At 40.3% G+C, this 27,519-nt stretch overlaps 2 protein-coding genes across 2 annotated transcripts in view; both read right to left on the minus strand.

Moving 5' to 3' along the window:
• Positions 1-2,304, minus strand: part of mtnr1bb (melatonin receptor 1Bb) — a 44,620-nt gene extending 42,316 nt beyond the window's left edge. Inside the window, exon 1 of the mRNA XM_074672502.1 lies at positions 1,285-2,304. Coding sequence (XP_074528603.1) covers positions 1,285-1,492 — 208 coding nt within the window. The 5' untranslated portion in view covers positions 1,493-2,304. The remainder of the gene's footprint in view (positions 1-1,284) is intronic.
• An 11,920-nt stretch (positions 2,305-14,224) lies between these two features.
• fat3b (FAT atypical cadherin 3b) overlaps positions 14,225-27,519 on the minus strand; it is a 114,403-nt gene continuing 101,108 nt past the window's right edge. The window contains exons 49-52 of the mRNA XM_074672594.1: positions 23,935-24,033; positions 23,226-23,285; positions 22,919-22,957; positions 14,225-16,497 (exon numbers count right to left, since the gene is read on the minus strand). Of these exons, the coding sequence (XP_074528695.1) occupies positions 15,773-16,497; positions 22,919-22,957; positions 23,226-23,285; positions 23,935-24,033 (923 nt within the window). The 3' untranslated portion in view covers positions 14,225-15,772. The remainder of the gene's footprint in view (positions 16,498-22,918; positions 22,958-23,225; positions 23,286-23,934; positions 24,034-27,519) is intronic.

Here is a 27,519-nt window from a genome sequence, read left to right on the forward strand (position 1 = left end):
AGAGTCTCATAATGGCCTAAATGAAAGGAAAATAGTTGTTTTGGTTATCCCTCTGAGTATTTCACCTCTCCACTAATTAGGAAAGAAGACTCATGTTCACACCCTACTTACTTAAAAATATAGTTGCTAAATATGCAAATAAATGCACATTTCCTCCTCTAATTGTTGCCTGATAACGCAAAAACAGCCGGTCAGCACAGTGTGGCAGCTTTTAGTGTGGCAGAAACGCCTCCTGACTTGATTTTAGTCTCACATGTCTTCCTTGGTAAGTTTCAGAGGAACAGGAATAATTTAAGTCAGGAAAAAGTGGATTATTCTGAAAGGAGATAAATAGATGCCGAAACCAATATCATGCAAAAATGTGCAACGATTCAGATTCTTTCAAAAGGAGTTCATTCTCATCAGAAAAGAGATGAATGAAACCAAGAGTGCATTCTTTACCTGCAACGAGGGTTCAGTAAAGAGTTCCTCCATGCTCTATGATTTGGCATTATGCCTCACTGTGGGTGCATGAAGCATCACTGATTGTTTCACACATTCACATCAGAAAAGGTTAATCAACACCAGCTTTTGAAGAGAGCTCACCTGCTCTTATTAAGCTGTTCTGATGCAGAAAGTGTGAGTCAGACTACCTTTTAACTTCAACAACAAAGAGCACAAGAGAGACGCCCCGACTGTTACTGTAGCTCTGACAGAACAATGAACTCACTGAGCTGTCCCTGAAATGTTAAGTTAAGTTGTGGAGATACAACACGAGCAGTGATGCTACAGCACATTATGGCTGAGCTGTAAGGATACAGGTAAGAAGACTGTGTTAGATTGCATGTTCCTTAATATGACACCTGTATATGAGATACAAAGCAAGTGGCCCTCTGGATGTTGTCAGCTGGAAGATGCAGCCTGTTTGAGATTTTCATTCAAAGAGGTATTCAGTAGAAAGTATATTTTGTGAATGGAGTTCAGTTTTTGTTTAAAAAAAAAAAAAAAAGAACAGACAGTATTTTGGAATCACTAGTGACAGCTGCATTTGGGGCTTAGTGCACTCAAGGTCTGTGGGTCAGTTAATGCTGTACAGAAGTGAGGGGCGAATTTATTATCTGCTTATTATTCTCCCCAGAGCTCATGCATAAAGACACCATTATAATACAAATTTACACTAAAGTGATAGAAGGTTCTGGCATGGCACTGAGACTCCAGCGTGTGTTCATGCATCCTTATCAGTAGGTTTTCTGACCCTTGCTAAATAAATGTGTGGTCCTGATATCAGCGGTCGACATATCTTACCCGAGTTCCTCAGCTTGCGGTTCCTAAACACCGAAACGATCACCAGCAAGTTCCCCAGCACGTCCACCACCGTGGTAAAGATGAGCACGCTGGCCAGGATTCCAATGACCCAGGCGGGGCGGGTGCTCCCCTCCGTGGCCAGTGTGCGCTCGAGCTGCCCCAGCCGTGGCTCTGTCCGGTTCTTTATGAGAGTGAATGTGTCCGGCATCACTGGCCACACAGCCCAAACGGTGCTATCAAGTCCCGGATTTGTTTTAAGTCCCGCAGGTACCGCCGGTACCGGTGTATCCTGTATGAAACATGGAGCGCACCTGAAGTTCCACGAGAGCGCCCGGCAAGTCTTCCTCCTTTAAGGCGATATGAGTTACTTGATATGATGTGGTGATCACACGTGACCTAGATAAAGTTACACGGACTCTTTTTTGTGTATCTTCGCGCCAAAGTCATCCATCTATGTGCCAGAAAAAGATGAGCACTCCTCCGACTGACAGAGATTGCGCGAGAAAAACCTGAATTATTTGATGTTTGCACGAAATTTTATGAAAGAAAGTCCGGACCATTCATATTTTAAGAATCCATCCCCTTCCAGTGCCCCTGGCGTACTCTGGCATCTCTGAATCCCGTCCGTCTGCACGCGCCCACGTTTAAAAGAGGTTCTTCCTCCACTAAAATGTCAACCCACCGCACCGCCTCGGGAGTCCTTCTGAATACATTTTCTACTCTGAGCAAACGGAGGAACAAATCTTTTTTCGCTAACCATTTCAGAATCCCTTTGCCATGCGCTGAGCTGCGATCAGCCGGCGCTGCGCGTTATGAGTCTTCACTGGTGTATCTCAGAGATGCCCTCAGTCAGGCGCACAGCAGGGCGTCAGAAATCAGCACATTCCCACATCACATTTTATTTTCATTCATTTATTTGATTATATTTTACCTCCGACTTGGCTTGATGTGGTTCACCCCTTTCTCTCATCTTTAACCGTCTTTGCAATTTCTTCTCTGGCCATCTCCTGCCGAGCCAAGTTGTGCGTGCAAATAGAGCTTTGCCTCATTTTCCCGTGGCCATTCACAGCTTGACTTCCCAGAATCTGGCTTTGATCTCGGCACAATGCTCGGAGTTGCTACGAGTGCGCACACAGCGGTTGGTCGGCCCGGGAAGTCCAATCAGCTCGCTGTGACCGATGGGGAGCATTTGTCACAGATGAGCGAGGGAACATCTGCTGGAGGTCTTTGTCTGATATATTTCTCTAATGTCAAAACCGGTGTAAACATAAATTAACCTCAGGAAAAAATTTCAAAAGATAATGTTTTGATTAAAAACAGCAGGTGTTACATCATAATTACAGATGCCATCTCTAATTCCCTCTACCATCATTATTGGCATTGCTTCTAACTTCATGTTCATAATTCTCTCCCTGTCTCCCTGCACGTCTTCCAGTCTGTTTTTTCTGCATTCCCTGTCTGTCTTTCCCTCTTTTTCACTTTGTCTACTCATCTGGTCAATGCTGCTGGCAGTGTGTTTGGTTCTGCCCAAGGTTTCAGCCTGTCAAAGCCTGCTTGCCAACACCAAATGCTCGCCAGTTGAATGTGTTTCTGCAGAAAAAAATGTAACAAAGCAGCTCAGTGTGGACTTGCTCTATGCATAAAGTACCCTGAGATAACTTTTGTTACGACCTAGCACGCTATAAATAAAAATTGATTGATTGATTGACATCACAGGGAGTCTTTCAGCTGCAAACTCCATCCACTATTGATTGAACCAGTATCCTTCAGCAGTGTGTGCCTCCACCAGGGTGCCATTTTTGGACTCTGCACTATGATTCACTTTGGTGCACTCAGAGAAAGCGGAGGTGGCAGCCTAATCCCATTCATCCTTAACGTTGGGGTAACTGGTGGCAGCAGTGCAGTGGAGCTCACCATTAGATCTGGTGGATTTATAAGTCATCGATACTGTCAGTATCTGTCGGTTGTGGTGACACATTGAGGCCAGTGTTAAACTCTTCACTGCTGTGGTCGTATATACAGCTGCAGCAGATGCCCTCCAGCACGGCAGCAGGGACAGATTAGAGCAGCCCAGTGTCAGCCTCGATGCTGGCTGATGGGTTCCACAGACATGATGTGATGTCCAGGAGACAGACAGTTCTGGCTCTGAGTTCAGCCAGACACACACACACACACACACAAGCACACTCACACACACGCACACACACACTTTGAATACAAACTCAATAGCTTCCTGGGACAAGCACCGGATGAATGCAAAACAATATCACACATCTAGAAAACCAATTGCATTGACAGTATACAACATAAGTCTGCTAATTGAAAACTGCAAAGGCCTGATAATGCTGCTGTGTGTAGTGGACATGCTCCACAGACCTCTAAATCTATTACTGTGTTTTTCTGCACTGAGAGTACATTCAGTAATCTTAAGCTCCCACTTATTGGAGGAGAAAAATGAAAAAACGAAGAGAAAACCAGCCACAATTACTACATATCAACACCATCCTCCACAAGGGCTAGTCACAAGAGCTCCATATGTGTTCTTTCTGCAGCAAAACACAGTTTTATTACTATTGATTCATCTTTGCTGGCCTGCTCTTTCATTGTTTATCAGAGAATTTTGGTTCAAACGACCAGATGGCACCACCAAAACAAAAGTCTGGTGAAGCTGGTGTGTAGAAAACAATGGCAAACTAGCCTGCTGGTGCCAGCATTTGTGTGCTTGATTCCAGAGTCTTTGTAATGTAGTAACACTATTTGTACTGGAGTCTCAAAGACAAAACATTCAAGCAATTTACAACACATATTTGGAGGACACACAGTTATAGGAAGGAAATATGTTGCATTTAGTAAAGGTTAACCATGTTTTGCTACAGTAATTCCCACTAATATGCAGTAATAGATAGAAAAGCACCCAGAGAGCGCAGACCTCCACCAAGCATATTGTGATTGTCACCAACACTTTAGTCCTACTTTAATGTTATACTCCCTTTTAGTAGACTGTCTGCTACAATTTGGTGTTAGTTGCAGGTTTGTACGATAATTTGTTACCTGACAGTGTTGAAAATTATGATATTACAGATACATATTACAGATTCTTGATCTTAGTATGCATAATATTGGCAGTATCTGGATTGTACTTTTACATCTGTCAGAAATTATTGTGACCTTGTCTTGTATTGTTTTGCAAAGCAATCCAACCATTTATCGTGGAGTTATATACGCATATGGAGAAAACGTCCCGTCCTCTCACAATGATAAAGAATACTTTAAAGAAATCCTGGATCCAGACAGCGATCCAGATCACCTCCAAAATTTAATCACTTCTTACCTATTCCATTTTAAACATTTCCTGAAAATTTCACCGAGATCCATTCCTTACCTTTTAAGTTATGTTGTTCACAGACAAACAAACAGGCAGACAAACTCTCCCAAAAACACAACCTCCTTAGCTGAGGTAATAACAACATTAAGCCCCTTGTGCTCATAACCTGTGATTGGTAACTTATTTTGTAACATGGATTAACCCATGCATGGAGCTCATAAAGACGTGCCAAGGTAATCATCTGGCTGCATCTTGTCTCAGAGCTTGACTGAAATATCTCCACAACTATTAAACAATCTGTTATAAGGATTGTACGCCTAAAGTTCACTGTTCTTAGGGGATGAACCCACCAACCTCAATGATCCTTTGTCCTGTAGTGCAACAAAAGATTACAGCTTTCAACTTTTAAAGAAATGTCTTTAAAACTGAAAGATGAATTGCCAAGAATTGACTGGCGTTCTTTGAAGAGTGAATCTTAATGGCTGACATAAGCATTTAGCTCAAAGCCCTGCTGTGCCAAGAACATCCAAACAGAACTGCCAAAATGGACTACAGTGAGATACTGTAATAGAAATTTACATTAAAGTAAAGGCAAATCTGCACCACATTTGTGCAGCCTCTTTAGCGAACTCTCTGTAACACAGAATAAATCACCTCCAGTAGTCTGTGATTTATGATGAGCTGTATGTCTTCTTTTAAAACCCTTTTCCATTTAATAAATTGCCCATAACTCCTTTCAACACTTTAAACTGAAAACTTTGTGACTTTTCAAAAGACTTCCTTAAAAAGGATAAGTCTTGAAACACATAATAGATGAAAATCACTCATCACTCTAACCCTTTGGGGCAAAAAAGAGGTTTTATAAGAATGTTGTCATGTGTAATCTTTCTATTTATGGAGTGTGCCATGGATTTGGTCTGGCAATCACACACATGGCAAGTTGGGGTCACTGTGTTCAGTGATGGGTGTGAAAAAATAAAAGGAAACTGTATAAATGGTTTGTGGAGTGCAAAAGTGTAAAAACACTTATGTTTAAAGGAATTTGATTGCGAACTGGAATGTATTTAATTTTTACAATTATGCTTTCTTTTCAAAGCAAAATCAACACAAGACAGTCAAAAGCAGCATCTGTTGAACACTGCAGCATGTCATCAAAATATGGAAACGTTTTCAGTTTAAAGTGTGTGTGTAAGGAAAAACATTCTCAGGTGAAACAGTAAGAATTGATTTTGCAGGTTTACAGCTCTTTTTTTTAGCCTTGATTGCCATTCTGCCATGTGTAAAGATTTTTCTTACGATCCAGGCATCAGATGGACTATAAAGGTTATTATCACAGGCATTTCAGGCTTACACGCTTCAACAAACACCTTATAAAATTCTACAGTTGTAGCAACTTCAGCACATCTAGCTGCTTATTCTGCTGGGATGCATAAATCCCCCTGATGATCGAAGCACAATATAGAGCACGCCTCTTTTCTTACCAAAATCAGATCTCAGCAATCTCAAGGGTGACAGCGAACCAATTCCTCAGCACAAGGACAGATAACAAGCTGAGCTCTGAGGCCTGTGATGTAACCAAATTTTCAGCTGCATTTTGATCCAGCTTTGTCTCACCTCTGTTTAAGGCAGTGTTTCTTTACAAGAGCAGAACAAACTGGGAAGCATTGTACAATGTATTAAAGCCCACAGAGGAACACTGGCAGCAAAATCAGCACCGGAGCTTGAGCCAATGAGAGTCAGCTTTTTCTGTGCTTTCAAAGTAGTTCTTAAAAGACAAAAACTCTTTCTTACCACAATAATTACCCAGGTCTTGAACAATTGACAAAAAAGAGAATGGTCATTTTTCTCTGATGTTACACTAAGGGTGGGAGGACTTAACACTATTGTATTGTCAAGGTTTCATAAATTACACAAAGACATGGGCACTGAGTAATCATTATCGTTAGAAAAGATAGGATGAGTAAAAAGCTGGATCGAAAACTGGCCTTATATCAGGTTGAACATGTTTGCTAATGTCTCAGCCAGCTATCATTTAAAAAGGTTGTGGGGACCGTCTGTTTGACGTGGATTGCAGCGACACCTTTGGTCGAAATCGCTCAGACACTGTCATGATGACATGGTGTGTGTTTGTTTGGAAAAAGTGGATGGAGATTGGATCTTCTTTACAACATTTCTTTTCTTTGTTAGAGACAACTTTTTACCATTTACAACACGAGGTAATGTATTTATCAACAGTTGTTTGAGATGTGACAACAAGCAAACTTTGCCAGTTTGTTCTGTACTTTAGTGGTCTGCAGTGGTCTGTTCCAACTTGAGAGTCTATCAGTTAAACAAAGTGAGGTTACGTTAGCTCTGCTTGGTTGATGACTGGCGGGACATAGCTAACCAAGATTTACTAACGTTACATATCATGGACATGTCTTAGAGCATCGGACTGCCAGCTGCGATAAATATAAACGGCTACTAAACTACTTACAAACTGACAGTGTTTACTTGTTGTCACATTAGCCTTCAGATACGTCGGAGCACCGAGCTTCCTATGTCACAACATATAGCTGGCTGCTACCAGTTTGCTTGATGTTAGGTTTCAAACCGCAGCACTATGTAACTGTACTGATAAATACCTTACCTTGGCATATTGTATCCAGTGAAACAACGACAATTTGTTTCAATCTGCTCTCCTTTTGATTCCAAAACAAACACACGCCTCACTGCAAGTAATTCACAACGGTGTGCTGAGACTCCAGGCCACAAGGTGGCGAGGGAGGGCAATCTAAACTGATCCACCTCATAGCATTTTAAAAAAACCTTTTTCCTGAAATATATTATCTACCCCTTGAGCAAGGCTGCTCAGACTGAATCATCTGCAGACCTTTGAAAATATATAAATACATATATATTTCTCTTACTCGCTCTCTCTCTGTATATATGTATATATGTGTGTGTGTGTGTGTGTGTGTGTGTGTGTGTGTGTGTGTGTGTGTGTGTGTGTGTGTGTGTGTGTGTGTGTGTGTGTGTGTGGTGTAATATTTCTGCTGACCGCTTCGTTGATTATTTGTATGTCTTATTTGTTTGTATGGCACTTTCAATTGCCTTTGTGCAGAAATGTGCAATATTGATAAACTTTGCCTTCCCTGTCTTGAGTTTTTAGAATACTTGAAACTTTATAAAACTTAAACAACATTATAACAGCATTTCAGGTCCCCATTCTTAGTCTGACTCCAAAGCTGCAAAATATATTCCTATGGTCATTAAAGCTGGTATTTTCCCATTTAAAAAATGTCAAAAACACCAGAATGGCAAAAGAAAAAAAAAACGTACTTGTACAATATTCAGTGATTTGATGTTATTTATATTGCCACACAATACACCACAGCAGCCACAGCATGTGAAATTACTCAACAGAAAAACAGCCATAGGCCGCACCTTCCGGACTGGACGTTTACCCATCATATTGATGAAAGAATCATTACATAGTGCCACGAAGCTACAGTTAGAGCTCTACTTCTAAAAAAGCAGCATATCTGACTGAGCAGTGCATGCTATTAGTCCAGACGCTGTTTGGGAAGTTTTTACTTTCAGGTGTCACACAAACATATTGAGTTGGGTGTGCGTATTAATAACAGTAACTCATATCTCCTCTTGCCAGATTGTTGTGCTCAGTGGTTAGATGTGATGTTTTTTGGGGTTAAATGGAGTTTTTCTTCTGTGTACATATTTTGTAATTTACAAAACCACTCAGTTTATGTAAATTATGTCCAACTGCACAATCAAAATCCCTACCCAGTCACTGGATCAGGTGGCATCACTTGATTTGGTAAAAAGCACATTTCCTTTCAAATGTTACATCATGTTGTTTAACAACAGAGGAGCATTTGGCAAAAATCCAATAACATGTTTGAATTTTCATCACACAGAGAGGGAAAATCAAATAAATGGCATGACACTTGAGGTGGAGCAGTAAACTTGCCAGTTACACATGAGGCCTTTTTACGGCCATATGCACAGTAATCATCTGTAACAGGGGGAGGGGAGTGATGGGGTAGGCAGGATTCACAGCCCCATCTCTTCTGTCACACACTGCTGAGGGTTGCTCTGATGTGGATTCATATTGTCATGCACAGACGTGACCCCATCCAATTCATTCCCACCAACCCTATTGCCTTGTTTAGCAGTGTGGGCATATTGTGTCTGATTATACTGGCAAGATTAAAGTACTTGTGAATAATACATGTGATGGAATTGCATGAGACACTGACTGCATCTGTAACCTTTATAGTCATGAGCAGGTTGTATGTGCATGTATGTATGTGTATGTGTGTGTGTGTGTGTCATCAGAGGCAGATGTTAGGCACATAGATTAGGTCATGCTGGGTGTGTAATCCTGGTGTTACTGAGAACAGCGTGGATTTACAATCACCCACACAGCTACCCCTCAATAAGCAGCAAGCAGGAATGATAATCTTTCCTACTTTTCCCACTTCTCCTCTCATCTCTCGCCTCTCTTACATGATCTACCTCTCATTCCTTTCTTCTTTTATGTAACATCTTTTCATCCCTCTGTCCATCACTTGAAATCCCTGTTGTGTCCGGGCAGATATGCAGGGACGTCATTGAGAAGAAAAAAAAAGCAGAGAAGAAGGAGAGAAAAAATGGAGGGTGTTGGGGTAGAAAGAGGTTTTAAGTGGCTTAGCTGACTCTGTGGTGTAAATGCCAGATGGTCCAATGAAAGCCAGCAGAGCTAAAGGGACTGGCAGGTCCTCATTAGTTTCCTCTGATGCATGATGAATAAACACAACAGTCACTTTGTTTATTGCTCTCTTCCTCAGTCCCTCTTTCCTCACACACCCTCATGTTTGCCTTTGATTTGACCCCGTGCCTGTCACTAGGACAGCCAAAAACAAGCCAGATGCTGTCCAAAGAGAGTGTGCCAAAGAGAATATGTACATAAGTTATTGAAGCACGTTGCGTAATCACTGACGGAATAATTTAATGAGCTGAGAATCTGGAGGAATAAACTGCTTGTAAAATGTTCCCTCCCTCTGGCCACTATTCCTACCTGTGTTGTTAATGTTTTTGTTGTTGATTGTCTGTGTGCAGCACACACGGCTGAAGGCAGAGGTAATGTTATGTAAGATGTTGCCTAAAAGGATGCATGACTGTTTTTTGTGTCCCTCCAAAAAGCCAGAATCACCACAAAAACAGCCCAAAGAAAATGATTGAGTTGACTCAGAGGAGGCTGAGATGCCAGCTTCACCTCTGGCTGTTATCACTTGAGACATCTTTAGCATATTATGCTAATTGATGCAATCTCATTTCCTGTGTTGCCTTGCTGCAGAAAGCAGGGGTAATCGAAAAAAAACAACAACATAAATTCAGGTGTTGCAATCACATCGCCGAGCACCACAAGCTGATTGTTTTAGGCTGAATCATTGTAAATGGGAGATCTGGAATGTTTCCCCGCAGTGACAAATTTCATCAAGTTTTCAGCACATTTTACACAGGAGTGCATGAATCTTTCCTGGGCTGAGGAAAACAGAAACGCATGTCCCTCGAGTTGTGCCTTGTACCTGTTTGTGTCTTTTGTGGTTCATGGTTTCTACGGGGAGAGAGAAAGGAACAGGAACAAGCCAGCCAACATTTGTCTATGAGCTATTTCCTGCTATTGCACTGGCACAAACTGGCATTCACTAAAAGATATATAAAGTGTTTTACTTGGAATTAGATGTTCAGAAAAGTATAACATCTTATCTCTGTAAAGAATAGTTTTTTGAAAACACAGATATTGCTGCAGCTGTTGGTTATCTCATAAACTGAATTAGACTTTGCAAAACTGTCCTTGAAAGAACGTGGTGACAAAATCTGGAAACATTTACATATAATTCAAAGATATGCAGATATGAAGGCATGCACACTATCTGGAACCCCAGAGTCAGCAAATAGTGTTTCCAGTGCTAAACTCTGCTCCATTTTTCAAATCACACTGTGTTAATGTTGCACACAGTGTATTGGGTGCTGGTTTGCAGAGACAAACAAACACATCTGCAAATCAGCAGAAAAATACTCACACATACAGTATACATATGAATATATGTATATGTATAAGTCTGAACCTCCAGTTTGGGCGGAATGTGTCAAAAGCTGCGAGGTAAATAAAATACAAACATGATCAGAGGAATGCCTGGCTGCCATTGGTTTTTTTGGAAGACAGTCAGCCCTGTGGTGTTTGTACAAGAGGGGTTGGATTATAACAAGGACAACATTTGTGCCCAAACTCCACTGGGGGGTTGAAGGGTTTGGGTTTGTGTAATCAAAAACTTACAAAGGTCCCTGGATATGGATCGCGTGTCCTTGTTAGTTAAAGAAAGGAGCAAGTAGTCATGGTGCAAGCTGCTGACCAATCAGGAATTAATGACCGGTCACCTTTGGAGATGTAGATGGAGCCATTAAGAAATGTCATGTAACTTGCCGTTAGCGGACCTTGTAACATTGAGTAATTAAAGTCGTTTTAATTTGGATTATGTTCAGAGGAGCATGTTCTATTAATCACGCTTATACTAGGGCTGTGCGATGTGGTTTTCATTTGTCATGCATGGCTGATGACAGGGCTCATAACAAATGCATCATCCAATCACAGATACTTATTTTCCTTTTTTTTCTTCCTTATTTTTTTCTTTGATGCAGGATCTGCAAAAACGTAATTAAAGCACCAGGCCAGAATCAAAATACCAGAGAATCAAACAATGAGCCGGAAATGCATGTTCATATCAGCAAAGATAACAGAGCAACAGGACATAATGAGAAGATTAGGCTAAAAGCTGCTCAGCTGTTTACAGCCAGAGCAATCTTAGCCAGGATCAGGAAACACTTTTCTGATAATCTCAAATAATTTCAAACAAAATGTATTGTTTGCATAATCACACAGTTTATACAATTGACAATCCTCATCCCGCTCAAAACTTGATCTCTGCAAGCTCTGCTTAACAAACCCACCAGATTTCAGCCAAAGAGGGAAGATTTGACACAAGGCTGTATGATAGGATTTAATTTGAAACACAAGATACCTGTGATTTTAACAGTCGGACAAGCGTTCATTGACCAAACCCATCCCCTTATGCCCTCATAATGTCCTGAACAGTCTTTTGCAAACTCTTCCTAAAGACTCTCATGCTTTGATCTACACCCTACCTGTAGGGGACAAACCCTAACTTCACTTTTTTAGCCTCAGCAACCAGCTCTACATATCGCACCTCCTCCACTGAATCCTCCCAGGACACTGTCATTTTAATGAGATAAAACTTAACCAGACAGGCTGACCATAGTATCATGTCAGGGCCCGTGTTGCAAAGTATACAAACTTTTTCCTGTGGAATAACTTTGAGAAAGAAAACTTTGACCTTTTCTTTTGTAACTTGATGTCTGACTTCTTTCCTGGCTACCTTCTGAAATCACACTCTATCTTTGACTTGCAAATCCTGCCAACTCTGTATAACAACTCTGCATTAGACATTAAGGTTTGTAACAGATTTTACAACTCTGCTGTCTCTTCACAACAAAAAGGGCACAATGGGTCCTCCTCTACCCAACATCTAAGCTTCTGGAGTGTTTGTGCCGTTACCTCTCAAACAGCCTGTCTTTGGTTCAGTTTCCTTCCTTCTGCACCAACTCACCAAGTATATCTTTGCTCCCAGATAGCATCTTAGTCCTGATCTTTGCACCCATCAACTCCTCTGTTAAACTCATTATTGGTAGCCAGAGTATGTTCCCCCCATGTATTGCCACACTGCATTGACACAAAGTGATGTATTAAAGTGACAAATATAATAAAAATGATATGTAACAAGAAAAGCACTCAGAGAGCACAGACATCCACCAAGCATACTGTGATCATAGAGAGTAGTGTGGACAGCGTGGCTTCGGCGTTCATTATTGTACGGTTTTGAAGCCAAAATTCCTCCGTCTCAGGTGCAGCCATTGAGCAGTTGTGTAGCCAGAGTCTGCGCAGTAGAGACTGTGGAGGATTCTGGGAGAATCTGAGTGGAGCTGGATGACAAAAATAATAATAATTTTTTTCTTTCAAGAGTCTAATCACTTCTTGACTCTACCTCCCAACATATTTTACAATCCCCGAAGAAAATACACGAGAATGGCAGCTGTCAATCATCGTTAAACGTTACGTAAAACCTCATTTTTAACCTCATGTAACTAAAGAAAAAGAAACTTTTCAGAGAAAAGAGGACTTGAATTCAAGACAGCCAAATAATATCTTCAAATCACTACAACAATTGGACATGAGAAACATTTCAATGAGGTGTATTCATTTTTCAAAGTTTGACCACAGCCCATCTGGAATGACTGGAGAGTGGGATTTTTTTACGTATACTGCAGCCAGCCACCAGGGGGAGCAGTTTTTGTGGAGACCTCACTTCGAGCTGAGCAACCGGACGTCCATTTTTTTTTTTACAGTCTATGATTGTGATTGTCACACAACACCTTAGTCCTACTTTAATGTTATACTCCCTTTCAGCAGACTGTCTGCTACAATTTGGTGTTAGTTGCAGGTTTTTACGATATCTTGTCCCCTGACAGTGTTGAGAATTATGATGACCCAGTACATATATTATATTCCAAATCTTAGTATCTAGAATATTGGCAGGATCTGGATCTTACTTTTACATCTGTCAGAAATTATGGTGACCTTGTCTTGTATTGTTTTGCAAAGCAATCCAACCATTTATCGTGGAGGTATATACACATATGGTGAAAACGGCCCTAATCTTACAATGATAAAGAATCCTTTAAAAATATTCTATATCCAGATGGTGATCCAGATCACCTCCAAAATGTAATCACTTCTTACTTATCCCATTTTGATCATCAAGTCATGTCATCAAGATCTGTTGGTTAGTTTTTGAGTTATGTTGTTCACAAACAAACAAACATTCCCAAAATCACAACCTCCTTGGTGAAGGTAATGAATACTATTCATCCCATGTAGCTGATGTAAAGATGAAGCTCACATACTGCAGCACATCAGGTGGCCTACATCTACAACCCTAAGACAAATTCCTCCTATGAATTTTGAATCTGCAAGCGAAATGTTCAAGTATTTGTAATTTGCAGCCGCACAGCGTAGCAGTCTCCTGTAAAAATGGAAAATCTGTCAGATTTGAAGGTACTTTGCAAGATGATTCAACTGCAACAGATGGAAATAAAGTAGTAAAACATGACAGGAAGAGTGTAAGCAGTGTTGATTCACAGTATGGTGCTTCTGGGTTTAATCTCAGACTTCTGAAAGCTGCTTTTTCTGGGTTGAGTTCTTTACAATCTTCATATAGTTTCCAAAAGTCCCAGATGTCAGTCAGGTGAACATGAAACTTAAAAAACTCATTTAGGGTTAGTCTGATCTGAGCAGGATCTGTCTGAATGAAGGGAGGGAAAGAGGATAAACACACTACGACACCTGAGACGATTAGGTAAGCCTGATCACGACCATGCTGGGACCTGTGAGTCAGTAAGCAGCTGTCAGTGTTGTTTTTCTTCAGCACTTTCACAGACTCAATGGCTCCTTTCAGTTTTAAAATCTGTACATTTATTCTGCACAAATACCTTGTTGCAATCATTGCTGAAGCAGGTAGAAAACTTCCATTTTCACAACAAGAGCTATTCAAGTCATAAAAAAGCTTTTATTGGTATTTCCCTTCAAAACAATTTAAGTCTCTAAACAGTTTGCCCTTGGATTTCCTGTCTGTTTGAAGAGCCGTCTTCTTCACAGTGTTAACTCTTCATTAAGAGACATTTACAGTGCGCACTGTCTGATGTGAATGACTTGCATGAACACATGGTAACATCTACTCTGTTGTTCAGCGGTACAAAACAGTTTGCTGCGTTTATTGTTTGCTGTTTCTGCTGTTGCGTACGACTAGAATGTTTTCTCCTCCTCATCACAATGAGTGGTGATGTTTTTTTTCCCTCCTGTTCAAAAGAAACAGATTCATTCTTACAATAAGTTTGACACAACTGTTCTGGTCAACGCTTTAATGAAAACATAAACCTCAGAGTTATCTACCACTGGTTTGTTAGGACTATGTCTCAAAGCTGTTTAATATTGTAGTTGAACTCTGCTTTGTTATGTGTGAACTGGGAGCACAGCAGCATTTACACTGTGTTATCAGTGTGGCGACCATGTGTGTACATGTCTCGGGTGAGTGGTTTCGTACTTCACGGCTGCGTTTCCACATAATTCTCAAAGCCTTTTAGCACATAAAGTCTGAAAAATTAATATCATATGTTGACACCAGGGGTAAAGTGGGCTTACTTCTATTTGACTGCTTTGGTAATATATACAGGGCACAGAATGTACGTTGAGAGTCATATCAAAGACTAGGCCCAGAGGAGAATGTGGATGAGTTAGAGCAACATAAAGAACACGTGGCAGACCGAATGGTTTTATTAAATTCAAGTTATATGAGCCGGATTCTCCTGATACTTTTTTATGTAGCTGCCAAACAAAAAAAACCCTGTGATAATTAAATAAACGATCATAAAAATGATTAAATAATGAGGAGAACTCCAAGTAACAACTAATGGGAATCATAATGGCACCTCTGAGGCGATGTCTGTGGCTTGTGTTGTCTTCAGAGCAACCTTGAGCTCGTCAATAAAAATAAGAAATGCATTACATGGTTGAGCTAACAAAATGATTGCGTGTGTCAACAGAATGGGGTATGAAATGCATGGCAACATATGTACATACATTGTCTAAGGCAGAGACAGGCCGGCGTTTTTCATATTTTGATGTTATTAAATGCTGCGCTCCAGTGCTTCTATAAATATTAAATGTAATAGCATTGATTCGCAGCCAATCTCTGCTGACGCTCATGCAGCACAGGTAGAGGTGTTAGGGAAAAGCACATATTTCCTCTCATTCCTCCTGCTTATAAATGAGCCAGGGGATTGGTGGCAGATTAGTGTTTGCTTAGAGCTGGATAATAATGCGGGATAATGAAGGTACATATGGTAATATTCTCCTTTAATTATTTTTTGAGGTGGTGGACCAGCAGTGTGGTGTTATAAATGTCAAGTTTAATCAGAGGGGACCACTGCCTCTCTTTCATTAACAAAGAAATATTAAATCTATTTGTTTTTAACAGTTTGCTGTGCTTATTGGAATCCCTCCCAGTCTGTGGGCTCAGATCTGGTCGAGGCTCGGTTTACTCTGGTAGCTCTCCTGGCTCTGAGCGACACCAGGTTCAGTAGTCTCTCCAGCTCGTCCCCCGAACCTGTCAGACTGCTTGATTCAAGCCCTCCACGCTCCTCCTGTGGTTCCCTCCATTCCCCTCCCTGCAGGTCCCAGGCCCTGAGAGGAGGGAGAAGCTGAGCTGGGTGGAGATTGACACCTGGGGGGCTTGTTGGGTAACCATCATAGGCTGCACGGGTTGGGGGCAGAGTGTCATACAGGCTCTCTGAGTCTTCACCTTCCTCCTGGGTGTGGCTGGACTCTTGGTACTCCTCATAGACAGGTGAGTCTTCACAGCTGTCAGGGCTGTGTGGCATCTGAAGGTCTCTGTGCTCTATGGTCCCCCTTTTACCGTCCTCTTCAGACCTTCTTGTCTCTTCTCTGTCCAGGAAGCGCCTTCTCTCCCACTCACCCGACTGATTCCTCTCCCACTGAAAGGTCCTTTTCTCAGACTCTCGTACCCGCTCTCGACTCCGATCCCCGCTGAAGCCCATCACTCTGTAGTCCAGCTGGAGTGAGCGCGTGCTGCCTCCTCTCCGAATGTTTTGCTGGGTGTCATTCAGGTTAAAATTGGAACCAGACTCTGGAGGGCGCAGACGAGAGGGTGACACCCAACTGGAGGTCTGACTGGAGGACTCCCAGTGGTACGCTGAAAAACGAAAAACACAATTTTCCTTTTTAGTTTGAAGTTGTTAAATCGACAAACAATATGTTTTACTGGGAGAAGTAGAACAGAGATGACCTACTTAAGAGATTTAAAAGGATTTATGTTATCATACTGAGTCGGGAGCCTCAGGCTTTATTCCCTGGACAAACTTCTGAATCACTGGAAGTATGCCACCCACCCTGAAATGTGTGCATTAGATTACAAACCGTGTCTGCAGTGCACAGTGTGAACTAGGAACGAGACTGTGAACAGTGTTACATCAAACTCACTTAGCCTTAAAACACCAATATCATGACAACTTAATCACTGGAGGTCAAAGAAGTGACACCACATCACGGCTCTAGGTGTAAAATTACACAACATGATTGGATGTAGGATTTTCTACCTCTCTAAACACCAGGAGCTGTACTGAAAAGAAAAAATATCATCCATTTTTTCACAATAATGAATAGCTTTTTTATCTTTAGTGTTCCATGTATTTGCTATCATCTCTCTTGATCTCTCTTCAGTTTTATAGAGATGAGTGCCTTGTTAGTTGTGTGCAAGAGTCTGTGTGTGAGCACAGGGGGTTTATGAGATGTTTTGTTTCTTTATGTAGCACTGCAGGGTTTACAATGTGCTCTGTGGGACTGTGTGTTTACGTTCTTTAATTGCTCCCGACTCTCATTTAGAATTAATTTATGAGTAAAATAAAATAAGACAACAAACTCTCCTTCTTTTTTTTTCTAGATTTGAGTTCATGCTGTTAGCGCCCTGCTAATCCACTACTTCCTACAAACTATAGCATGCAGGGTGCATAATTCATGGTTGGGGTTAACGAGCTGTGAATGAAAAAATATCATATTAATGAGGTAGGGGAAGCCGGAGGGGTCATCCTCTGCGTGGGATGTAAAGTTCTCTTCATTAGCAATGCAACTCCTGCTCTATAATGCATATCACGTGCAGACAGACACATCTAATAGAGTGCACTGCCAACAAACCATAAAAGAAAAAGGGAATTCTTTCTGCATGCTGTGCTCCTGAATGATCAATACGGGGGCTGTAATATTTTTAATGAGAGTGTAAAGAGACATGAGAGGGCTGGGGTGGGGGGGTTGTAGATTAATGTTCTTACAGTCCACAATGTATTCTTTGATGAACTCTACACAAATCTCATCTTTGTTCTGTAGGTGACGACTTGCTATCAGTGAGAAGGGAAAAAAGACAAAAAAAAAAAAAAATCATGGGATAGGAGGCCTTTGATGGTGAAAAACAACATGATGAATTATGGCATGAATAAAAACAATTGATAACAGGGGAGAGAGGTTGTCAGGGAGCTGTTAAGCACCGATACATACGAAAAGACAAAGCCACACGCTCACAACACATCATAAACATACACTGTACGATGCCAACAAACACTTCAAAAAGGCTGAGGAGGTCGCATCGCATGGACAGAAAAACACACATTAATGCTGTTGAACTTGTTATTAGTCACATTTTTCCTCCATCGGTTCTAAAATATGGAACGTATGTTTGCTCATGTGTCATATAAACACAAATTTGCCAAAGCTAATGGGTTATTTGGAGCCAGCCTACCGTACAACAATTTCATTCATCATTTAATTCTCCCTGTCTGGAATAAAGCTCCTTATGCTCCAGCAGGCTACTGGTGACAGATGCATAAATGCAGCCTCGCTCTGGGTTTGTAATGAAATGCTTTGTGGATCCAGAAAATTACATGCAACTGAGAACTAACAGACTTGGTAACCATCAACGCTTTCACGTTAAAGCTGGAAACAGCATGAGGATCTTTTAGTACAGGTATCACTGGGTTTTATCTTTGTTCTTAGCATTCAGGGAGAGTGGAGGATCAGCGTTCAGCCTGTAGATGATGCCTCATTTAGGGTGGAGAAGGAAGTGTTTGAAGCTGCCATCTCCTTTGCCTTTCTATGAGGATGTGAGGCTCAAAGTGCCCCTTAAACCCACTGAGACACTCTACAAGGCTGGGGTGAAAGCTTTGGTGTGGGAGGGAGGGCAGCTGCACACATCTTGACCGAGCAATTAAAGCTTTAATCAACAATTTCAGTACGGTTGCACATGATTAAATGTGTACAGAATTGCTAAAAAACACACTTTTTATTTTCCCTAATAATGTAATAGTAATAACATAAGATATATATTTTTTTACCAGTAGACCTGGGGTTGACAGCATCTTACATACTCTGAGTCCAGTGTCCACTTTGTAAATCAAGAGCCTCTGAATTGTGACACCTTTTCTTAGAGCAGTGTTTGAACGTTCAAGTTGCTTGACAGACTGTGCTAGATAACCCCAAAAAAAGAGAAAAGAATAAGTTTGGGTCCTTCTTAAGTAAATGGAAAAAAAAACATTTAAGTCTAACTTTTTTAGATCATTCAAAGAACTGGTAAAAATCACATGTGATTTGCATGTGTTTTTGACCATCAGAATTAGGGTATGAATTGAGTTTTAGGGTAATAATTCAGATGTTAGGATTTTTTATTCCCCCCCTGTCCAAAACATCACATACACTCTGAGTTGGTTGAAAAACTCTTTGTATTCTTTGAGCCCAAACGTGTAGATGTTTCTCCATCAGTTATTGTTGTTAGAAGTTTGAAAAGTGATCCTGTCAACTGGAGATCTTCATCTGAATGAATCAGTGGATATCCAGTTTACAACAGCTTTTAAAACACGAGTTAAGTCCTCAGAAATGCATCTTAGTGATTGTCTGTCTTGTTTGTTTTTGTCTAACTGCCCTCTATTGGTCTGGTGGTGTTTTGCAATGACCTTTATTTTTTTTCTCCATGCATCACTGGCCTGATTAACAAAATCTACTTTGGGTCATCGGCCTTTGGTGGAATCGCAGGCAAACAATGGATCACAGGAACAATGTAGTTCTGGGGAATTTTTTCACCCTACTGGCTGAAATCCAGTTTTACCTCTTTATTGAGGCAAAAGGGTAGAAATAAATTTGAAAAAGAAAGGCAAGTTCATACAGGCTCAAAGAATCTTGAGTTTAGTACTAAAAACAGAGGAGTGAGATTTTGGGGTAACTCATTATATGACAGGATATGACATCAAATGATGAGGTAGAATACAATACTATAGAACAGGGTTGGCAACCTTTTCCATGTCTTATGCCACTTTAAAATACACACATGCCCAAAGTGACAATACTAACTTCATAAAATCGTTTGTAAATTATATGTTTTACAGTATTTTTGCAGTGTTAAAACATTCTCACAGCAGAGTTTTTCCCTCATCTGTCTTCCATCTTTGACGTTAGTGCTTTCATCCATAGCTACGCTAATTTCAGTAGCGTCTTTGTGAGCAGTTTGCTGCCTTTCCACAGTTCTTGCTGAAAAGACCATCTCTGATTCTGGACATGACTGTGTCTTTATTTGGCAGTCCATCAAATAAAACTTGTCCAGACGAAAGGAAAGTCTCCTTTATGTATTCCCCGTCAGTGAATGTTTTTCCATGCTTCGCTGTGCAGTGAGAAATGGTATAACTTCCTTTTGTTGCCTGGTTTTGACAATACAAAACATTTTGAATGTGTTGTTCTGTTTAGCATACTTTTAGCATACTTTTTCAAACTTTTTTTTTTTACTGCTTTTACTGACTCCAGCTCCATGCGTCTCATCTCTGAAGTTTTTTTGTGTTTGGTCTCATAAAGACACCGTACACTTGATGTCCTTTACACCACACTTTCACAGCAAAGGGTGCATATCACCTAGTCTCCTCAGGGAATAAGTCCATAGTCCCTTGTCCAGCTATGTTGAAAAGAACGACTAGAACTTTGTTTGTTTACCATGAAAACACCACTAAATGGATGTGATTGCGAGCTAGCAGACTGAACTCTCAAGAGATTTGTGGTGACGCACTTGCAAGTCACATTTCTGCACTTGTAGCGTCATGATTTAAATGTTTTTAATGTTATTTTTTTATTTTTATCTAAAAGCATTTATAGTGTGCTTTATTTATTGTGAAGTGTTAAAAAGATAACAATACAATATTTTTTGTCATTATTTATGTTATTTATCCATCTCTTTATTTTGTCCTCTGCCTCCTTGTATCTATTCTCTGCCAACATGAAAAGCCCCACGTACCAGCCATGGCACCCGTGCCCCAGGTTGCCTACCCCTGCTATAGGATATGTTATGATGTGGTACTATAAGACATGTTATCCAATACATCACCATTTACAATAATACAAATAATAATACAAATAATATTAATAATAATAATAATAACAACAACAACAATAATAATAATAATAATAATAATAATAATAATAATAATAATAATAATAATAATAATAATAATAATTATTATTATTATTATTATTATTATTATTGTTATTATTATTATTATTATTATTATTATTATTATTATTATTGTTATTATTATTATTATTATTATTATTATTATTATTATTATTATTATTATTATAACAAAATACCGTAATTTCAATTAATTATTCAACAATATTCAACAACTTAGGAATTGATTATGTCCCTAAAAGGGCAAGGGCAAGATAAATGATGCAGTGCTGCTGAAAGTCAAACTGGAACCTGTTTAAAGATCCCTTTTTTTACCAACATTTAGTGGAAGCAACATGGTTACTGTATCACACAAGACATGAAAACAGTACATTTCTTCCCAGCAAAAAAATGCACAGCTGAATCAGCTGGGTTAACCTCTTAAAGGTCCCATATTATGCAAAAAAACACTTTATAAGGTCTTTTTGTGAAATTGGTGGGTCTTTGGCTTTCCTCCCAGCCCTCAAAATGTTGTATTTAATGACAAAACCTGTATTTAGTAGTGCTTGTGAATGTAAAATCCTGACCTAAAACGAGCTGTTTGGATTTTGGGGATTTGCAGACGTCAGCAATTCCCTTTTTTGAACAATCAGGAGCAAGTCTGACGTGATTGGTCCACCGCAGCAGATACCCCCTAACCCCCTCCCCGCCCACTCCCCTCCCCGCAGCGGGAAGGAGAATGCCAAAGTTGAAGAGCCATCGCTGCTTTGTTTTTGGCTGTAAACAGTCACATAGTTCCATGCACAAGCTTCCCATCTCGGAAGAAAACAAGACTAAGTGGCTAGAGTTCATTTATCGAGGAAATGTGCCAGCTACACTCAGTAAAACTGTGCATGTGTGTGCTAGTCACTTCACGGCCGACTGCTTTTCCAACTTTGGACAGTGCAACAGAGGGCTAGTGAATAGACTGGTCCTAAATCCAGGTGCGTTACCAACCATCAGCCAACAAACCTCAGACCCTGGAAATGTGAGTATTTTAAATGCTGTGTGCTGTGGAGCAGATGTAAGAGCTTTTCCTCAGTGTCTCCCCTGTCTCTGTGTTATCTTCAGGATGCTAACTTTAGCTGCATTTAGCCTGTTGTTTTAGCCTGTAATGTTACGTTAAACGAGCTTTCCTGTTTTCTAAACATTGTGCACTCGGAGCTCGTGGCGCCTCTCTCAGTGACGTAGAAGAGCGGGGTGTTATCAGCGGTGGCTCATTTACATATGAAGGTCACGCCCACTAAATCAGACCGTTCTGAACAGAGGGGCCTGGAAACAATGCTGCTGTGCTTTATTTATTGGCTTTTTGGACCAAAAAATATTACTACCATTTCATGAAGACATCAATGATCCATATTAAACCGCAGAAAAGGAGCATAATATGGTACCTTTTAGACCCGAGCTTTTGTCCGGTGTGCAATTTTTAATTCACCTTGCTATTTGGGATAAATAAGACCTAGTTAGTATAATAACAAGACTTGGTCTTTGTTCGGGAAGTTTCATTATTTGTGTTATGAGTTCTCTTTTAGTTGTTTGTTATTAGTGTTATTGTACTAAAATACATTATTTTTTTCACTAAAATTGGTGTAATGTTGTGATTTCATCAAAAGATGATGTGGACAGAGTCCCTTAGAGTGGCTAATAGGTCAAAGTTTTATAAAATGAAGTATCATGGGTCTGAGAGGCAGAAATGCAATGTCCACACATGTGGACTCTGGGTCTTAAGAGAGTTTTTATTTGGATGCCAGAATTTTTGAATTTTTATTTACCAAGGATGAGAAGCCCAAAGCATGAGTATTTTTTTATTTTTCCTTTTCCTGGATCCAAAATTGAAAACATATTCAGAATCCAGGCTTTGTTAGAAGTCGGCATGCACAACCCAAATAGGGGAGCCTGCATTTAAATTCAAAGGCTGAAAGTAAATGCAGATGGAAAAAAGTGGGAGAAACAGAAATCTGTGCTGTATGAGGTCTGATAAAATATTCAGGGAGAAAATAGAAAGAACACAAAAGGTAAGGTTTTGGGATCACAGCCTGGGAAATAAAGCTGGAGGGATGGCAAGTTAATAAGATGTTTTTCAGTTGCTTTGCAGCTCACTCACCAGGGCTGCTCCGCCGCTGTTCTTTGTCCATGTTCGACACTACAAAGGGAGAGAGAAGGTGAATGTCAGCAAGAGAGAGACTGAGACAAACAACACAGAAACTAAAGGGGAGAAATTGAAACATGGAGAGATCCAGTGTCTGAAACACACAGAAAAATTGGAAACCCAAGTGGGATGTCTTATTCTGAGAAGCGAGGACAACAGAAGCTGGGCTGCATTCAAAACCTGAAACCATAACGCTATAGCTCTTACAAACACAAAAGACAGACACAAAAGAGGAAAGTTAACAGCCGATATCATTTCATACCTTCACTTTCAATATTGTCCACGGCGTCATTGACAAGACGTATAACAGTCACTATAGAAGCTGTACAGAAAAAGAAAGAGATGGAGAAGAGGGTAAAACCACATGTGCTGGGTGGGACTGACTGTGCATGTGTGTGTGAGTGTGTGTGAGGGCACGTGTTGACGTGGACATGTGGTTGTGTACATGTTCTTGTCAAACAGAGACATAAGTCTTTTCTGTGCAGCTCCAGCCATCACCCAACACCCACACACATGCGCACACACATGATCATTAGGGGTGTTTGGCTCCCAACCTCCTTGAGATCAATGGTATTGAGTTATCTGAGAAAAAGAGACAAATACGATCCAAGAAAAGCATCCGAGGTATTGATCTATCTGGGAAAAGTGATGCTTTACAATTTCATGAAAAGGGTTAGAAATCAGTTCTTAAGAAGGCTTTAAATTTAGACTTTTTGCATGCTTACGTGTGGATTTTGTTGTATGAAGTTACCCTACATAAAAAAACACATGCTGTTTGAAACATGTTCAGTACAACTACCCCTTTCCTACATCTAACAAGATTTATAGCAGTGTGTTTGGATCTGGTCTTCAAATATAACTATTTCTCCCTTCTTCTAAAAATCCTTTCAGGAACATTTGTGGAAGCAAAATAAACACAAAAACACGCAGACAGCAGAACAGAGAGATTAAGGAGTGCACTGGTGTCTTACCGTTGTCATCAAAAGATTCAGAGGTGTAGGAACTGATGGAGTGCTGCTCGGAGATGGAGTCTGAGAGGCATGTCACCTCATCCACCAGCTGCGACATGTCTACCGTGCAAACAAACACAAAACATGCTCATATTCAGGATGCCACATTCAAGGACCATGTCAGAACAAAATGTTTTCAAATATTAAATGCAAAATCTGGAGGAGGAGGAAGGATGTTGTGTGTAGGAATGGTCTGGAAGTGTGCGCTTAAGGACCTTGGATTAGAGTCCTGCCTTCTCAGAGAGATGAATGTTAAAAGTGAACAAATACAGGATGATTAGAAAGAAACCTTCTACGTGACCAAGTATGAGATAAAGTAAGATCCACAATCCACTCATGTATACAGAACAAAAGTTATCCAGAGCTCAAAACATTTTAAGTTGCAGAACACTCAAAATGATTTATCGTCTAGTTCCAAAAGGCTGCAAAACTTTGAAGCAAACAGTTTCTAAAGATTCCTGCAACAACAACTGTGACTCCAGCTGTGCTCATTTAACGCCCACAGCACAAGTTAGAGGAACCAGAGCTCTAATGTGTTGTATTAGAGACAGATGTGAGACACAAGCTGCTCATATCAGCAAATATACCAGACAAGAAGAACAAGGTCAGAATTGAATCAGAAAAGTTTGATGTACAGTTATGGCTCACCTGCTTTTACCGCAGAAAACAATACTCTTACTCCAGTTTGTCTATTTTGTCCGTGCGAAAGAATCAGTTGCGATTTCATTTAGAGAAAAATGTTCAGTCTTAACCTGTTTTTCTTCAAGGCCCTCTTTTGAAAAACAGGTACAGTGCCACTCCTGACACATTTTTCTCCTGCAGGGCTGTTATGTGGTGGGTCACAATTGTCCTGGAGTGATTTTCAATTAACTTCTAGAGGTGCTCGGCTGGTTCTTATGTGCAACACTAAGTCCAGAGAAAGGCATTTTTTGTAAAGACTGAGTATTACACTTTTTGTTATAAGACATGCTGCTATGTGACACCACCAGGTGCTCCAATCTAGCAGTAATAAAAACGCCTTGTTTGTCTTCACTGTTCATATTGGAAAAGAGTCACAGATGACTAAAGGAGCAGAAAATATTCATATGGGCTGTAACCATCACCCAACAACTCTATTTGGGATATGAGACTGTTTGGAAATAAGAGCTGGCAGCTTTACTGGTGTGATTAAAAGCAACTTTTGGCAAAACTGACGGTTATTGTTGTTTGGGAGAACAAAAAAACAGCTAGGGGAGAGGCTGGTTTGTTTTTACTGCTCTTTTGCGCAATCTTTCATTATCTGGAAATAATCCTGATTGGGGCCCTAAGAAATCATAGTGTTGGTATGTAAAAATTACATCTTGGCTGTTTATTTTATGTCAACAGTAATACTAAATAAAAGCAGGAAGACACTTTGATGTTGAACTACCACCTTATGAAGACACTGTAAAAAAAAATATGTGTTTTCCTTGCGACAAAGCAATAAACCATTTGTTGATGATTGTTTGCAGGTTGCCTTTTTGTCCTTTGTCTGTTTCTCTGAATTGTGTTTCTCAGTGAAAACATGCAGCAGCACAGCCTGGCCCATCTTAAAACCAGAACCTGCTCTGTCCGTGAGGGCCTGCATGTCTGGACATCAACTCTAGCTTTTCTGAGGCCAGACTGGTTGGTCGTGGTCCAGTGCGTCAGGAACAAGTGAAAAGCTCCTGTGGGAATGTGTGCAGTAAGGCAGCACCATCGATCAAAAATAAATAAGAAAGGCAACCTAGCAGCCTCTGGTTTAATGCCACGTCCTGGGGAGGTGACACTCTTTCAGCGTAGCAGACTTTATTAGAGAGTCCTTTTTAATTTTTTCTTTTTTTTTTTCATAATTATTTTCCCTCCTTCACTAATCTGTTGTGCACCAAAGTTGGCAGCAGTGCATTATGGTCCTACCACTGCTTTTAATCCTAAAAACTGAAATGACAGACAATTTTCTGAACTTAGCCCCATTTTTAAAATTCTGTGCCAGGGCTCTCAGTTTTGACAAGTTAATCAAAAATGGGATTAGGCTGCATTCAATTAATCACTTCCTTTTTTTGTCCCTTATGGCACACTATAGATCAACCTGCTACCACTGTGATGGAAAATGACCACCACTGCACTTTTCTTTGAAAAAAAAATCCCAGACAGCTCAGTGGACTGTTCAAAAGCAACATCCACGAGAATATCACTGAAGTACTCGAGTTTGAGCTGAGAGCTAAGCATTCAGATGCAGCTAATCAGACCAATGCAAGCTGGCAACGGCAGATCCCACTCCAGGAGGGTGTGAATCACCACAGACCAGATCTAAGAGATTTCTTGGATGGCATCTTGTGAGCAGTCATATGCTCACCCTCATGGGGAACAACACTTTCATGCTAACAGGATCTGTATGAAGCAGAATAAGCAACCAGACTGGAACTCCTGAAAAATGAAACTGCTGTAGCCCTAACCAAGGAGCATTTGACACAAGTAAGGAATCAAAGTTAACTAAGAATAACTGCACAACATTCTAACCCTGATTGATAATTTTTATTAACAGATTAAGCATTTTGGAGCCATCTTCTTCCTCTAAGTCACCGTTTCAGACCACAGTGGTGTAGCAGTGCAGAGCATAAACTCCTTATTCCATCTTTTGATTTCTAAATCAAAATATTGGTAAGAATTGCTCTACCTTGATAATAAAGATGAAAAACTTATTTAAAATTTAAAATGACAGACTTTTGAACTTGGGCGCAACGGTGGCGAAATGGTTAGCGCTGCAGCCTCACAGCAAGAAGGTCATGTGTTCCCTGTGCACGTGTTGATTCCCTCTGGGTACTCTGGCTTCCTCCCACAGTCCAAAAACATGGTCACGATTAATTGGTCACTAAATTGTCCATAGGTGTGAGTGTGTGTGTGAATGGTTGTCTGTCTATGTGTCAGCCCTGTGATTGACTGGCGACCAGTCCAGGGTGTACCCCGCCTCTCGCCCAATGACAGCTGGGATAGGCTCCAGCCACCCGCGACCCTGAACAGGATAAGCAGTTAAGAAAATGAATGAATGACTTTTAAACTTCTAGTTAGAAATGTTGTCATTTTTTTAATTACTAGTATTAAAATGTATGGTGGCGTATAGCATTCACCCTAAAATGAAAAAAAAAAGTCCCATTTTTACGAGTTGAAAACAGGGCTTCTTGTTTTTATAAGCTACTATCTTGTAAAAATAGAAAATATTTATTTTTGATTTTCCTGTTTTTATGAGATACTACCTTATAAAAAATGGGGATCTGAAAAGTAACGGAAGTCCTGAAAATACGAGATATTATCACATAAAAACAGGAGGATTTTTTAATTCAAATTTTTGGCGAATGCAATACGCCATAATAGAACTGTGACTGAAATATGTATCTTTCTTCTGACAGCTCTGTTTCTTATAATGATTTCAGAATCTCATAGGAAAGTGCAGTGCATAATTCTTACATAGTTGACTATAATCATTAATGTCTGATTATGTCAAGTGTATTATTTCATACCCCATAACATCTGTTCAAGCCTAAAATATGA

Source organism: Halichoeres trimaculatus, unplaced genomic scaffold (genome assembly GCF_033239565.1).
Source record: "Halichoeres trimaculatus isolate MK-OKI-2021-1 unplaced genomic scaffold, fHalTri1.1 fHalTri1_scaffold_6, whole genome shotgun sequence".
Classification (NCBI taxonomy): Eukaryota; Metazoa; Chordata; class Actinopteri; order Labriformes; family Labridae; genus Halichoeres; species Halichoeres trimaculatus.